At 36.2% G+C, this 17,815-nt stretch overlaps 1 protein-coding gene across 1 annotated transcript in view; it reads right to left on the reverse strand.

The window, feature by feature from the left end:
* LOC113925407 (disintegrin and metalloproteinase domain-containing protein 5-like) overlaps nt 1-17,815 on the reverse strand; it is a 137,063-nt gene that overhangs the window by 21,007 nt on the left and 98,241 nt on the right. Inside the window, exons 15-16 of the mRNA XM_027600066.1 lie at nt 4,710-4,800; nt 3,995-4,214 (exon numbers count right to left, since the gene is read on the reverse strand). Coding sequence (XP_027455867.1) covers nt 3,995-4,214; nt 4,710-4,800 — 311 coding nt within the window. The remainder of the gene's footprint in view (nt 1-3,994; nt 4,215-4,709; nt 4,801-17,815) is intronic.

Here is a 17,815-nt window from a genome sequence, read left to right on the forward strand (position 1 = left end):
AAGCCTCTCTCAAAAAAGTAGAAAAATCCCAACTGCACAAGTTAACCTTATACCTAAAGGAGCTGGAGAAAGAAGAGCAAATAAAACCTAACCAAGCAGGAGAAGAGAAATAATAAAGATAAAGGCAGAGATCAATGAAATAGAAACCAGAAAAGCAGTAGAACAGATCAACAAAACTAGATGTTGGTCTTTGAAAGAATTAATAAGATCGATAAACCACTGGCCAGACTTATCCAAAAGAAAAGGGAAAGGACCCAAATCAACAAAATCATGAATGAAAGGGAAGAGATCATGACTAACACCAAGAAAATAGAAACAATTATTAGAAATTATTACCAGCAACTATATGCCAACAAATTAAACAACCTGGAAGAAATGGATGCCTTCCTGGAAACTTATGAACTACTAAGACTGAAACAGGAAGAAACAGACAATCAGAATAGACCAAAAACCAATAACAAAATTGAAGCAGTAATCAAAAACCTCCCAAAAAACAAGAGTCCAGGGCCAGATGGCTTTGCAGGGGAATTCTACCAAACATTTAAAGAAGAAATAATACCTGTTCTACTGAAGCTGTTTCAAAAAATAGAAACACAAGGAAAACTTCCAAACTCATTCTATGAGGCCAACATTACCCTGATCCCCAAACCAGGCAAAGGTCCCACCAAAAAAGAGAATTACAGATCAATATCCCTGATGAACATGGATGCCAAAATACTCACCAAGGTCCTAGCCTATTATGTTGGCTAACTGAACATAATAAAAAAATAAATATAAATAATGACACTAAAAAAAGAAAGAATCGTTAGGCCAACTGTGGTATATTCATACAATGGTATATTACTCAGCACTAAATATGAACTATTGGACAACATGTGGCTTTCTAGATAGATCCCAAGGATATTACACTGGGTAACAAAAATTAATCTCTAGAGGTTATTACATAATTCTATTATTATAGCATTCTCCAAATGACAGAATTATAGAGATAGAGAACTGATTAGAACACAGCATAGGCATACAGGGAAAGGTATGACTAAAAATGAAGCCATGATAGAGTTCCATTTTGGTGCTGGAACAGCTCGGTATTCTGATTGTGATGGTGGTTTCATGAATATACACATGTTATATAATTGCACAGAACTACACACACACACCACACACACACACACACGTACACATTCTTGTAAAAAGAGATGAAATCTAAATAAGGTTTCTACCAAAGTCAATAACCTGTCTTTTATATTTTACAGGTTAAAGATATTAAGACAATCTGGGTGTAGGATAGATAGGACATCTCTAACCTATTTTACTTTCCATTAAAGTATAATTATTTCAAAATTAAAAGTTTAATCAAAGAAAAAAAAGACCACCAATAACTGTGGCTAATCCTGGGTAAGTGAATTCTGTGTAATGGTTTTCCTTCTTAATATTTTTCTCCATTTCAAAAATTATTCAAAGATATATTACATTTATAATTTATATTTCTATTAATTTTGTAATATTAAAACTGAAAAAATGTTATAAACACTAAAAATACTGGAAATATGTGTTCTGAAATATAAAGAGAATTTATCTCTAGGTGATGGTACTATGAATGATTTTTTCCTTCTCTGTATTTTCAAGTCATTTTTGATGTGTATGTATTATTTCATAATGGAAAAATTGCATTAATTTTAATAAATAAAATTCAGCCAGAAAATATAAAATAATAAGGAAGCATTCTAGAACTGATGTAAACTAATTACCACAAAATGTTTAAGCAAAAAAAAAGTGCAAAAGCATTTATAGCATGTATACTACTTTTTGTTTAACAAAGGAGATATAAAAAATGTACATATCTGCTCCATTGTGCAAAAAATAAAAGGTAAAATAACTAAAACTAAATAAAAACTAAAATAATAGAAACTAATAATAAAAACTAATTGTTTCTCTATTGGGAGTAGGGGAGAGTAATGAGAATGGATAGAAGGTTTGCAGGGATGGGAATGGAGTAGAAGGATAAAAATGATAATTCTCTGAGTATAACCATATATAGCTTTGAATCTTTTTTAAAATTTTTTAAAAGTTTTTATTTATTTGAGAGAGAGAGAACACATGTGCGTAGGTGTGCGGGGGAGGGTAGGAGCAGAGGGAAAGACACAAGCAGACTTGTGCTGAGCACAGAACCAGTCTTGAGGCTCAATCTCACAAACCTGAGATCACAACCTGAACTAAAATCAAGAGTTGGGCACTTAACCAACTGAGCCACCCAGGTGCCCCTATAGTTTTGAATCTTAAAAATCATTTTATATTTCACATATCAGAAAATACAATAAAATAAAATGAACAGGACAGGGAGAAATCCAAAAAGCTTACTGTTTTTCAAATGAATAATCTAACCATGTTAAGGAGGAAAAATGAATTAACCCAAATAATTCACTTCAGGCTAAGGGCAAAAATAATTTCATAGTGGAATGAGCTAGCAATTCGAGATAGCTTAATGTGTATTCCAAAGACATCCAAGGATAGAATTCATATATATCACTGTCAAAGAAAGTGTCAAAGTATATCACTATCAAAGAAAACTGTCACAAATATGAAAAGATAGAAGGCTAGAATGAACCCTATATTATGGATTCAATTTGAAAGTGTAATTTTAACCTCACGTTTTTTAATGTAGACAAGTAGATATAGAAATATATATATATAAAATAGTGGATATACATATATTTATACATATATTCATGTATATATATCTATGTTTTCATATGTATGAATCATATATAGATATACATTTCCTAGCTCTGTCTGCTGATGGGGCCAGAAGTGACACTCCCAATAGCAAAAAGCAAAATTAATACCTAGATCTTGGTTTCTAAATATCATTTCCCATTCAAATGAACCAGGGTTCCTTGGAGAATGGCTGATTTTAGGAACTGGGGCCGGAAATATTCAATCTGAATGTAGAACATCTTGTGATTCTGGAAAGTAAGGAAGCACTCAAAAAGAAAAAAAACATCTCACAATGTTAAGAGTTTGTCAAAGAGACAGGAGTCAATGGAAAGAACTCCCAATGGCCAAAGCTAGAAAAACTTGAACAATGAAATCAATAAAGTAGTACTGGATTCTAACCCAGACCATAACATAAATATCCATGAGTCTATACTGTTACAAATAAATGACTGAATAAATAAATGGAGAATAGACAAACCTTTGGTGCAGAGGAATTCAAAATAATTTATGTAGCTACTGAGCCCCCAAGAAGGTGAAACATAACTTCCTACTCCTTAAGTATGGGCTATACACAGTAACTTCTTTTAAGGAAATACAGTATGGAAAGGGAAATAAAGAGTAACTTAACAGTGAGAAATTTGACAAATATTATCTCAGGCAGGTGATCAAGGTTAACATCAACACTTGATATGATGAAAGATACTTTACCTCTGAGGTCTTCCTCCCAAGAATACATAAACCCAGTCTAATAATAAGAGAAACATCAGACAAATCTTAATTTGAGGGACATACTACAGAATACGTGACCAGTTCTTGAAAATGTCAAGGCCATCAAAAACAAAGAAATTATGAGAAACCATCACTGTCAAGAGAAGCCTATGAATATATAATTAATAAATGTAATGTGGTATTCTGGGTGAATCCTGGGAAAAACATTAGGTAAGATAAATCTGAATGAAGTACGGAATTTATTTAATATAATGTATGAACATTATTAGTTCATTGACTATAGCAAATGTACCATATTATTGTTAGATGTTAATAATTGGGAAAGTTGGATATGTTGTTTATGGGCAAGAGTAATGGTATGTTCTAAAACTAGATATGGTGGTGGTTATACAATTCCATACATTAATCAAAAGCAATGAATTGTATATATCATGGGTGACTATTATTTTAACAAGGCTGTTTCAAAATGAATTGCTTAGTATATTGTCAAAATGAGTATAACTATAAAAAATAATTTGTAAAACACTTGAAATTTTGTAGTTCTAATTACCATAGCAGGACCACACACAGTGCCATCTTGTACAAATGTATCATCTCTATCTTCAGGTTTTTCATATGTTGTCCATGGATTTTTAGGTTTCTTTTCTGTGTTTCGAAATGTACTTACACACATTTCTTCTCGGACATGTGTGTAAATCACAGATAAATTTGCACGTGATACTAATGCTTTGTGTGGCCAGGCACAAACTAATTTTCCACATAGAAGATTACTAGAAGCATAAGGCAGAAAAGAAAATTTTCTTATTTACTAAAATAACACAGATTGCTAATATGCCTCTTTAAAAAAAAAAAAAATATCTTACTAGTTTAACTCCAGGTCTCAACAATATTCTCTCAGGAAACTTTTTGAGCACACTGATTTATGTACAAAGTGGCTCTTTTTGTTCTGTGAGGCTATGTGCCAAAAGAAAAATTAATGATATCTGCAATCTGACAGCCCTGGCCTGTCTTATATTAGCTTCTGAAATTTGAGCAAATTATCCTCAGTCTTCAATTCTTTCTTTAGTAAAATAGAATAAATCTCACTACAAATATCATTGTTGTTACATTAGAGGCACTGAATACATGTCACTTGTAAGCAATGAGTAATATTGTTCAGTCAGATCAGGAAACAAAGAAACCTGTGATAAATTGCCATATATTCTAGGATCTTAGCAATATATAACCTACATCCCAAACGAAATTATAAATTTCTAAGTACATACGGATAACTACAAAAGTCTCGACCACAGTTTCCATATCTATCTCCTCTTGTATTTACTTCATCATAACAAGCAAATGGACCACCTCTAGAAGCTAAAAGAAAAAAAAACTTAAGTAAATTACAGTACCGATAATCATTGTAGAAATAAAAAACTCATCTTGTAAAATTATAATGTGATACCTAAGGAGGTTTATAATTACCTAGCAGTAAAAAGTTGCTGAGGTAGCTTTTGGGGGAGGCAAGATGGAGGAGGAGTAGGGGACCCCATTTCAACCGGTCCCCTGAATTTAGCTGGATATCTACCAAACCATTCTGAACACCCATGAAATTAGCTTGAGATGTAAAAATATATATCTGGATCGCTAGAAGCAGAAACGTGCCATCTGTCACAAAGTAGGAAGGGCGGAGTCATGAAGCTTCAGGGAGATAAACAGAAGGGGAGGAACCTGGGTGGCTCAGTCCTTAAGCTTCTGCCTTCGGCTGGGGTCATGATCCCGGGGTCCTGGGATCGAGCCCCACATGGGGCTCCCTGCTTGGGGGTGGGGGAAGCCTGCTTCTTCCTCTGCCTCTCCCTCTGCTTGTGTTCCCCCTCTCTCACTGTGTCTCTCTCTGTCAAAAAAAAAAAAAAAAACTAAAAAAAAAGAAGATAAACAGTAGTGGGAGGGCGTCTCCTTAAACTGGCTCCTGGAAAGTGATGTAACACCGGATCGCAAAAGCATCCTGCACCAGGGACCTGGCAAAAACTCACAGAGTGGTAGCGGGCAGGAAAGGGCTCTAGAGCAGTGCCCAGACAGGATCCAGGAGCTGTGGGTGCTCGGGACTCGTGGTTTTAGAAGCACAAAGGGCAGGGGCACTTCTGGGCCCCTGGGAAGATCTCTGGGAGAGTCACTGTGGTCACACACAAAAACGGAGACTGTTAGTTCTGGAGGGTACAGTGAAGAGAGCCGACTGCAATTTCTCTGCTTTGGGCCAGAGGTTTGGGTGCGACCATTTTTGCTCTGACCCTCGAGGAGGCACGGAAAGCCGCCAGAGAACAAAAGCTCAAATTTCCGGGGCGCCTGGGTGGCTCGGTTGGTTAAGCGACTGCCTTCGGCTCAGGTCATGATCCTGGAGTCCCAGGATCGAGTCCCACATCGGGCTCCCTGCTGAGCAGGGAGTTTGCTTCTCCTTCTGACCCTCTTCCCTCTCGTGCTATCTTTCATTCTCTCTCGCAAATAAATAAAAATCTTTAAAAAAAAAAAAATCCAATTTCCACTGTTCCCACCCTCCTGACAGGCAGGGGGCAGGGCAACTCCGCCCAAGCAGGGGTGCCTGAGAAACAGCAACAGGCCCTTCCCCAGAAGGCAGGCTGGAAGAACAAGAGAACGACAACCCTAAAGTCCCTATAAAACCGTAAAATCCCAACACCAGGGAAAATAGTATATTGAGCTCCAGTCGTTGCTTCAGGGCTTGTTTATTTTTCAGATACAAGTCTCTTTTTCTTTTTATTTTTTCTCTTAAGCTTATTCTGATTTTTTTACCTTTTTTCTCATTTCAACTAGATGTTTAATACATCAGTTTATATTGCATAGTAGCTTTTTAACTTGTACTTTTTCACACCTAATTTTTTATAGGTATATGCTTCATTGTAGTCCTTTTTTCCCTATTCAATTTCACCTTTATATATATACAACTTTTACTTTCCCTGTAATTTTGGGAAGTAGTGTTCTCTAACAAACAGAACAAAATACACCCAGGAACAACTGAAACACCCTACTTTGTCCACACTGAGATTATAGCCCCCCTTCCCCTTGCCTCTACTTTTTTCTTTTTTAATTTTTTTTTTTTAATGTTTTTTAAAAATTTTTAATGTTTTTTTTTAATTTTTAAGTTTTATTCTTGTGTTTCATTTCAGCTTTGTTTTTTTGGTGGTGGCTTCTGACCGCTCCACATTTTCCTAGGGTGGATCTTGCTTGGGTCATGCTTGATAATTTGGACTCTGTACACTTCCTCAACCATCCCTCAACAGAATGACTAAGGAGGAGGAACTTCCAACAAAGAAAAGAACCAGAGACAATGGCCTCTGCCACAGATCTAATGGCTATGGATATAAGCGAAATGTCAGAGATAGACTTCAGGGTAACAATTATGAAGTCAATAGCTAGGCTTGAGAAAAGCATTAGTGATAATATAGAATCTCTAAGGGCATAAATGAGATCTAATCAGGCCGAACTAAAAAAAATGCTATGAATGAGATGTGGTCTAAACTGGATACTCTAACATCCAGGGTAAATGAGGCAGAAGAATGAATTAGTGATATAGAAGAAAAACTGATAGAAATGAAGGAAGCCAAGGAGGATAGGGATAGGCAGCTAGAAGCCCATGAGAACAGACCTAGAGAGATCAATGATGCCATGAAATGTTCCAACGTCAGAATTACTGGGATCCCTGAGGGGATGGAGAGAGAGAGAGAGGAGTAGAAGGTATGTTTGAGCAAATCATAGCTGAGAACTTCCCTAATCTGGGGAAGGAAACAAGCATTTATGTCCAAGAGGCAGAGAGGACCCCTCCCAAGATCAATAAAAATAGAACACCCTTGCATATAATAGTAAAACTTGCAAATCTTAGAGCCAAGGAAGCTATCCTGAGAGCAGCTAGGGGGAAGAGCTTTCTTATGTACCGAGGTAGGAACATCAGAATAATGATGTACTATATGGTGGCTAACTGAATATAATAAATAAATAAATAAATAAATAAATAAATAAATAAATAAATAATTTTTTAAAAAAATGATTGTACCAGGTTTAGAATTAGATAATATGGCATGGCTTACACCTTGTTTGTTCACAGAGCATTGAATATTTTTATGTATTTGACTTTTTTCTGCCTTTTAAGATATGAGAAATATAAGGTGAAATGTATGTATTAATTAAATTATTATGCTACTAATTAAATTAACCATGTTAGACTTAAAAAAATTGCTGAGGTAGATCTAGCATTAAAAAGAGAGCTCCTCATTTTAAGCCTGGTAGACTTTGTTCTCTACCAAACAGAAAATAAACAGCAACGTTATTCAAATGGCATTATATTATTAGAAATATAAGCAAACATAGCCCTCTGTCCTGTAAATTGTTTATTTTCTGCTTTAGTTTCCTACCCAATGTGAAAATGTAGCTTGTTAGCCTAAACAAACCAGGAGAGAAAGAGTATGTATAATGCAATACAGATAAGAAGCCCAAAGAGCATATTTCTTAACTCTTTGTTCATATTAAAGTCCTCATTTCTGTTCCCTCCTATCCTAACAATCACTAAAATAAAAATTTTGAATGGTTCCAGTCCCAGATGGCCACTTAGGAAGACCCTGAACTCACTTCCTTCCATGCTCATACCAAATCTATACCTATTTATAAATTCCTCCTGAAGAACTGAGTACTGACTGAATGGCTTCTGTACAATGAAAGACAGAAAGACCACAAAGAGAACTGCAACAGCGATGAAAACATGGTAACAAAGGAAACCCCCATCCCTGATGTTACAGTGGTGAGGGATAGGACTGAGGGACCATGAGCAGATTCATCTGCCCTGAATCATAGGGAAAGAAAGCTACAGTTTAAAAGAGCAACTAGAATTTAAGAGATCCAGCCCTAGAACTCCGCCAAATGCTGGGAGAGCTGCTGGTACTCTATAGGTCAGAGGGACTGGTGAGTATGACAATTTACATATCCCCTCCACCTTGATAGCATAGCCAAGAGCAGGGTCCTGATGCCACAGGTAGTCAGCTGCCTCAGTGAGCCCTGATTCCCTAGCTCATACAAGCCCTGGACAGCATGGGCACAGAAAAAAAGCTGTGGTTTAAAAGAGCAACTAGAATATAAAGGAATTAGTCTCAGAATCCTGCCTCATGGCAGGGAAGCTCCTGGAACTCTATTTGGGTTTGTGGGGTTGGCAAGCACCACAATTTGCATCCCCTTTCCACCTTGATAGCATGGACAGGAGAGTGACCTAAGTTCCCTAGTTGGCTTACCACCTCAGTGAGCCCCATGACCCTAGGCCACATCATCCTCAACAATCCCACCAAGGTGGCCCAAACACCGTGCACCAGGACACCCCTGGTCAGTGCTCACTACAGCTCCAGCCATCTTGCCAAAGTGACACAGGTGCTAAGCACCTGGAGAACACACCAGGCCCATGCCACCTTCGCTACAGATGGCTTGCCCAGAAACCCCCAGCTCAGAATGCCCTGGGACCTCCCAGCTCACATCTGCTTCAGCTCCAGCCACCCCATAAGAGCAACGCCTGCACAGAGTGCCCTGGGATGCCTAGCCCTTACCCTGCCCTGCTCCAGCTACCCTGCCAGGGTACCATCTGCATGGAGTGCCCTAGGACAACATGGCCTGCACCAACCTCAGCGTCAGCTAACCTGCCAGTATGCCCTCTGTGGAGAAAGCCCTGGAACTCCCCAGTTTGCACCCACTTCAACTTGCAAGAACAAACAAAGACCAAGGTTATTTGAAGGAAGGAAAGAATAAAGATCAGAGTAGAAATAAATGAAAAAAGAATTTAAAAAGATAGAAAAGACCAATGAAATAAAGAGCTGGTTAGTTCTTTGAAACAATAAACAAAATTGATAAACCTTTAGCCATACTCCTCAAGAAAAAAAGAGAGAGGACTCAAATAAATAAAATCAGAATTGAAAGAGAAGTAAAAACTCACACCACAGAAATACAAAGAATTATAAGAAACTACTACAAAAAATTATATGCCAATGAATTGGACAACCTAGAAAAAACACATAAATTCCTAGAAACATAAAATCCATCAAAACTGAATCAAGAAGAAATAGAAAATCTGAACACACATGAAATTGAATCAGTAATCAAACAACTACAAAAGCATAAAAGTCCAGGACCAAAAAGATTCACAGGTGAATTTTACCAAACATTTAAGGAAGAGTTAATACCTATTCTTCTCAAACTTCCAAAAAATAGAAGGAAATCTTCAAATACATTCTACTGCAGCCAGCATCACCTTGATACCAAAACCACATAAACACACGACAAAAAGGAAAACTATAGGTCAATATCTCTGAGGGACATACATGCAAAATCCTCAATAAAATATCAGCAAATCACATCCAACAATATATGAAAAGGATCATTCATCATGATCAAGTGGGATTTATTCTGGGGATGCAGTGATGGTTCAATATTTACAAATCAATCAATATGATACACCACATTAACAAAACAAGAGATAAAAATCATATGATCATCTCATTAGATGAAGAAAAAGCATTTTTACAAAGTACAACATCCATTCATGATAAAAACCCTCCACAAAGTGGGTTTAGAGGGAATATACCTCAACACAATAAAGGTCATATATGAAAAACCCACAGATAACATCATACCCAATGGTGAAAAACTGAGCAACTTTTCCTCTAAGATCTGGAATAAGACAAGAATGTCCCACTCTCACCACTTTTATTCAACATATTACTAGAAATTCTAGCCACAGCAATTAGGCAAGAAAAGATATTAAAGGTATTCAAATTTGTAAGGAATAAGTAAGTCTCTATTTGCAGAAGACATGATACTGCATATAGAAAACCCTAAAGATTCCACCAAAAAAACTATTAGAAGTAATAAATGAATCAGTAAAGTTGCATGATACAAAATTAATACACAAAATTTGGTTGCATTTGTGTACATTAATAATGAAGTAGCAGAAAGATAAATAAAGAAAACAACTCCATTTACAATTGCACCAGAAATAATAAAATACCTAGGAATAAACTTAACTAAGAAAATGAAAGACCTATACTCTGAAAACTATAAAACATTGATTGAAGAAGTTGAAAACAACACAAATTAATGGAAAGATATTCCATGCTCATGGACTGGAAGAATGAATATTATTAAAATGTTCATACTACCCAAAGCAATCAACAGATTCAATGCAATCCCTATCAAAATACCAACAGCATTTTTCACAGAACTAGAACAAATAATATTAAAATTTTTATGGAACCATGAGAGACCTCAAATAGCCAAAGCAATGTTGAGAAAGAAAAACAAAGCTGGAGGTATCACAATCCCAGATTTCAAGATATTCAGCAAAGCTGTCATAATCAAAACACATGGTACTGGAACAAAAGTAAACACATAGCTCAATAGAACAAAATAGAAAGACCAGAAATAAACCCACACTTATGTTGACAGTTAATCTATGACAAAGGAGGCAAGAATATACACTGGGGAAAAGACAGTGTCTTCAATAGTGTGGAAAAACTGGACAGCTACATGAAAAAGAATAAAAATGGACCATCTTCTCACACCATACACAAAAATAAATTCAAAATGCATTAAAGACCTAACTATAAGGCACAAATTCATAAAACTCCTACAAGAAAACTTAGGCAAAAATTTCTTTGACATTGATCATAGCAACATTTTTCTAGATATGTCTCTCCAGGCAAGGGAAACAAAAGCAAAAATAAACTATTAGGATTACACCAGAATAAAAAGATTTGCATAGCAAAGGAAACCATCACCAAAGCAAAAAGGCAACCTACTAAATAGGAATAGGTATTTGCAAATGATATACCCAATAAGGGCTTAGTATCCAAATTATGGAAAGAACTTATACAACTCAAGTCCAAAAAACCAAACAATACAATTAAAAAATGAACAGAGGACCTAGATAGACATTTTCCAAAGAAGACATGCAGATGGCTAACAGACATCTGAAAAGATACTGATCACTAATCATCCTGAAAATGCAAATAAAAACCAAAATGGAGACATCACCTTACACCTCTCAGAATGGCTAGAATCAAAAAGAAAACAAAAAATAAGTGTTGGAAAGGATATAGAGAAAAAGGAACACTTGTGCACCATTGGTGGGAATGTAAATTGGTATAGTTGAAAACAGTATGGAGGTTCCCTGAAAAATTAAAAATAGAAATATCATATAATCCAGTAATTCCACTGCTGCATATTTACCCAAAGAGAACAAACAGACAAAAAAAATTTGAAAAGGTATATGCACCCCTATATTTACTGCAGCATTATTTACAGTAGCCAAAATATGGAAGCAACCCAAGTGTCCATCAATAGATGAACAAGTAAAGAAGATATAGTGTGTGTGTGTGTGTGTGTGTGTGTGTGTGTGTGTGTGTGTGTGTGTGTAATGGAATATTCCTGAGCCATAAAAAAATAATGAGATCTTGACATTGGTGACAACATTTATGGACCAAAGGGTATTATGCTAAGTGAAATAAGTCAGACAAAGAAACTATCATATGATTTCACTTATATGGGGAATCTAAGAAACAAAACATATTAACAAACAAACAAAAAGCAGAAACAGACCCATAAATACAGAGAACAAACTGATGGTTGCCAGTGGGTGTGGGGGGAAGATGGGCAAATGACTGAAGGGTAATGGGAGATACAGACTTCCGGTTATGGAATGAATAATCATGGGGATAAAAGGTACAGCATAGGGAATACAGTTGATATTGTAATAGCGTTGTATGGTGACAGATGGTAGCTACACTTGTGGTGAGCATAGCAAAATGCATAGAGTTGTTGAATCACGATGTTATACACCTGAAACTAATGTAACATTGTGTGTCAACTACACTTCAATAAAAAAAGAGCTATTTAATTTTAAAATCAGGAAGGACACCAATGTTCATCTACTTCACCCTTTTATATGTTTAGTTATGTCTAATTTTAAAATCATAAAAAATTCAAATGTAATAATAGCTGTCCTATCCCTATGACTTGGTGATTGGAGGTGCCTTGTGTTGATCACGTTAATCACATGTAATAAAACCTGAGATCTTTTGTTGTCACCACTATTAACTGGCAAAGGAGCTCCTTTCAGCAATTTCAGATTTTCATAGTTGGAGGACATGATCAATAAACTTCATTCTCTCTCTTGACACAATCCATACATATAAAAGATGCCACAAAACAAGTCAAAATAGATTTGTGAGCAGAATCCAACTGTCTTTTGAAAAGCCTACTCTTGAACTAATCAGTAAGTAATTAGCTTCTTTTTGTTTTGTCCCAAATTACTGATTTGATTTGATTTGATTTGATTAAATCTAATTTGAACTTCTCGATTCCCCCAAATTCTATCCAAGGGCCAGGATTAAAATGGTGCAAAATTTAAGAGGGTAGAGAAGCAAAAATTCAATAATCAAATAATATCTTAACTCAATATTTTTAAAAATCAAAATTAATGGCAAGAAAAATTCATGATAAACAAAATACTACATTTTAGATAGGGACGGATCATTGTCATATAACACTGCTTTACTGCCATTGGAACAGCTCTTTCCAATCAGCCCTTAGTTCCTTTGAGTGGCTTGGGGAGCTAGGTCAGTAACCTGCTCCATCTTCTTCCACACACTGGAGGAAAAGTGAAAGCAGCAAAATGCAGGTTATCTCCAAGATTGCTCCTGGGATCTCCCACCACTCTGAAAAACCCCACATCTTCTTTGTAGCCTTTTTCAGCTCAACTTCTGGGACTTAGGATGGCAAATATTTCTGCATTGTTCTCTTGACTATCAAAGCCCACTGCTCTGGCCATCCCACTCCTGACCTAAATTTTCTTTTCTTCCCAAGACTATGTCTGCTATGGTTCCATTACGTAACTCTCCTGTGGCCCTAAAAGATTCAGGCCTTTTGGGTATCAACCTTCCTACTCTTGCCTCTATTTTGCAGGCTTTGAACTGATATCACTGCAAGACCCACAAGCATGAAAGAAGACAGTTATTGAAAGTTAAGTTTGGGACATTCTGGAACATGACCCTGACTCTGCTCTTTCCAGAAGCCAGTGGGTGCACGTTCTTGAACAATGCCAAGAGGTGGTCACATCAGGAAATGCAATGACCTGCTGTGAGAATGCTGTTTGCAGAGATTCTGATAAGGTAGAGGCATCGAGAAAACGCATTTTTCACCTGGTAGGGCCAAGTAAAAGTCAATAACTGGGTTTTTCTTGTTTGTTTGTCTGTTTTGGTTTTTTGTTTGTGTCTGTTTTGTTTATGTGGCTGCAAGAATCTCTAGGGTAAATATATTTATTTTGTGATTTTTATGTAATTGTTTGCCTTAGTTGTTAATTCTTTGTATTTTATAACTGACTGTGCTTCCCACCACATTTTATTCCCATGGCAGGACTGTAATGAAGGTAGTCAGGTATTTATGTTTCTGTTTATGGGTGAGGAGACCCAGTATCCTGCACTTGGTGACACTTAGTGACATTAAGCCCAATGTTCAAGAGTATTAAAAGCATCTACTCCTAAATATGTCCACATAGGGGGTTGCAGCAGTTGAAGTACAGAGTAAATACAATCAAAAGGAAGCATCCCTGGGGTACCTGGGTGGCTCAGTCACTTGAGTAACTGACTGTTGATTTTGACTCAGGTCATGATCTCAGGGTTCTGGGCTCTAGCCCCATATCATGCTCTACATTCAGTGGGGAGTCTGCTTGAGATACTCTCCTTCCCTCTCCCTCTGCCCCTCCCCTCACTCTCTCTACTCTCTAAAATAAATAAGTAAAATCTTTATTAAAAAAAAAGGAAGCATCAACTTAGTCACCTGTGATTTAATATCTGAGACAGAGAGGGAAAAGGTGAGCTACTTCCATAAAATGCTTCCATGTAAAAATACTTCAGGCCCCACACATCAATGGAATTTATCAATAATTCTCTAAACATTAATGTATTGACTTCTCAAATCAAAAAGCATAGAATGGTTTAATGGACAATAAAACCAGACCCAACTACACTGCCTACAAGAGACTCACTTGAGCTTTAAGGTCACACAGAGGCTCAAAGTGAAAGGATAGTAACATATATTTCATGAGAGGGGTAACCAAAAGAGAGCAGAGGTAGCTATATTTATATCAGGCAAAATAGACTTTAAGCCAAAAAACAGTAACAAGAGACTAAGATAGTGATGTAATTTAAGATCAATTCTTCAAGAAGATATAACAATCAAATATATATGCACCCAACAACAGAGCACCTAAATATATTAAGCAAATACTAACAGCTCTAAAGGGAGAAAAAGACAACAATACAGTAATAGTAGAAGTCAATAACCACTATCAACAATTGATAGATTATCCAGACAGAAAATCAACAAGGAAATGTTGGACTTGAATCATACATTCTTCCAAAGGGAACTAACAGACATAATCAGAATATTCTATTGAACCACAGTTGAATTCACATTATTCTCAAATGCACATGGCACATTATCCAGTACAGAGTACATGTTGGGTCACAAAACAAAGCCTAGAAATTTTAAGAAGACTATCAGTCTTTTCTGACCACAATGGTTAAAACTAGAAATCAATAACAGAAGTAAAACTGGAAAACTAAAAAAAATATATGTGCAGATTAAACAATATACCCCTGAATAACCAATGGTTCAAAGAAGTTATCAAAAGAGAAGTCAAGTCCTAAATAAAAATAGAAGCATAATGTAGGAAAACTTATGGAATGTTAAAGACCCCAAATAGTCAAAGCAATCCTGAGAAAGAACAAAACTAGTGACAACACACTTCCTAGATTTCAAACTATACTACAAAGCTATAGTGATCAAAACAGTATAGTCCTGGCATAAAAATGGAGAGACCAATGGAACAGAATCAAGAGCCCAGAAATAAACCACACAGATACAGTCCACTAATATTTGACAAGGGTGCCAAGAAACTCAATGTAGAAAAGAAAGTCTCTTCAAAAGCTATATAACCACATGCAGAAGAATGAAATTAAACCTCTACCTTATACCTCTCATAGAAATGAACTCAAGATAGATTAAAGACTTAAACATAAGACCTGAAACAATAAAACTCCTAGAAGAAAACACAGGAAAAGCACTCCTTAACATTGGCCTTGGCAGGGATTTCCTGGATATGACATCAAAACCATAAGCAACAAAAGCAAAAATAAATATGTGGAACTACATCAAACTTTTTTAAAAAGCTGTTTCACAGCAAAAGAAACAATCAATAAAATGAAAAGACAACCTAAAAGAGGAAATAAAATATTTGCAAATCATATATCTTTTAAGGCATTAATATCCAAAACATATAAAGAACCCATACAACTCAGTACCCCCCCAAAAAAAGAAAAATCAAATAAATTGATTAGAAAATGGGCAAAGGACCTGAATAGACATTTTGCAAAGAAGACATACAAATGGCCAACAGGTACATGAAACATCACTGATCATCAGGTAACTGCCAATCAAAACCACAGTGAGATATCACCTCACACCTGTTATGTTTGTTATTATAGAAAAGATAAAAATAACAAATGTTGGCAAGGATTCAGAGAGAAAGGAACCCTTGTATACTGCTGGGAACATAAATTGGTTCAGCCACTACTGAAAACAGTATGGAAGTTCCTCAAAATCTTAAAAATAGACTATCATATGATCCAGCAATTCCACTTCCGGGTATTTATCCAAAGGATTTGAAATCATGATCTCAAAAAGGTATGTCCACTCCTATGTGTACATTGTAGCCTTATTCACAATAGCCAAAATATGTAAACAATCAATTTCCACTAAACAAGGGTCCATTAAGGAATGAATGTAAAAGAAAATGTGATATATCTATATTATTCAACCATGAAAAGCAGAAATTCCTGCCATTTGAGACAATCTGGATAAACTTTAAAGGCATTACACTAAATGAAATATATCAGAGAAAAACAAATCCTATATGATATCACTTATACGTGGAATCTAAAAAAGCCAAACAGAGAAACAAGGAGCAGTTTGGGGTTTTGCATAGTAGAAATAGGGAAATATTAGTCAAGGGTACAAACTTCCAGTTATAATATTAATACACTCTGGAGATCTAATGTACAACATGTTGGTTATAGCTAATAAATACCATATTATATACTTGAAAGTTGCTGAGAAAGTAAATCTTCAAAATTCTCATGACAAAAAGGAAAGGGTAATTATATGGCAGGATGGAGGTGTTAACCAATGCTATATGATAATCATTTTGCAATATCTGAATGTATCAAATCAACATGTTGCATGCCTTAAACTTATACAGTATCATATATCAATTTTATCCTAATAATATTGGAGGGAAAAGATATTTCAGAGAGAAAAAGATATCAGCAACATGGCAGCGTAGGAAGCCCTGGACTCTCCTTTCCATTCACAAATTCGCTGGTTCAGCTTCAATTCATGGATTAATTTTCTTTGTGATGAACCCTAAATTAAATGAAAGGCTCTTTTACTCTGGGAGAATGCAAAACCAGACTCACCAAAGCCAGTAGGGAGATTCAAGACACCCTCTCATCAGCAACCTTACCACAGTGCAGTGTCTTACAAGCAGGAAGAGATCATCTAGCTCGCTGCTTCACCCAGCAGAGAAGGATTTGTTTGGAGGTCCAACATGTGTACATTTTCAAGGGGGCTGCCCAAAGACCTGGAATCTGTATTGCCAGTTCTGGGAGCTCTGATGGGTCTGAAATGTCTGGATGTCCAGGGACTATAGGGGTGGCAGCTTGAGCTAGTAGTTATCAATAGTACTACCTCTGCTCAATACCAAGTGAGTGGATAAATAATTCCAGCTCTCAGCTTTCCCCTTGGGAGGCAAAGACTTGATCCATTCATCCAGAGCCCGAAGTACCAAACAGAAATCATGAAGCCGACAATACACTAACAACTGAAAAATGTGCTAGAGGGGTTCAATAACAGACTAAATCAAGTAAAAAGAATGATCAGTGAACTCAAAAAGAGGTCACTGGAAATTATTAAGAACAGCAAACAAGATAAGAGAATGAGAAAGAGTAACTTAAGGGACTTATAGGGCACCATCAATGAGACTAATATATGCATTATGAGAGTTCCAGAAAAAGAATAGAGAAGGAAAGGATCAGGAAACATATTTAAAGAAATAATGGTTAACTTCTCAAGTTGGAAGAAGGAAATGGATATCCAGATCGAGAACATCCAAAGAACCTCAAATAAGGTGGGCCCAAAGAAATCCATAACAAGACACATTATAATAAAATTGTCAAAATTCAAAGACAAAGACAGAATTTGACAGAAAAATGAGTTCTCACATACCAAGGAACCC

The sequence above is a fragment of the Zalophus californianus genome, chromosome 2, assembly GCF_009762305.2.
Source record: "Zalophus californianus isolate mZalCal1 chromosome 2, mZalCal1.pri.v2, whole genome shotgun sequence".
Taxonomy (NCBI): Eukaryota; Metazoa; Chordata; class Mammalia; order Carnivora; family Otariidae; genus Zalophus; species Zalophus californianus.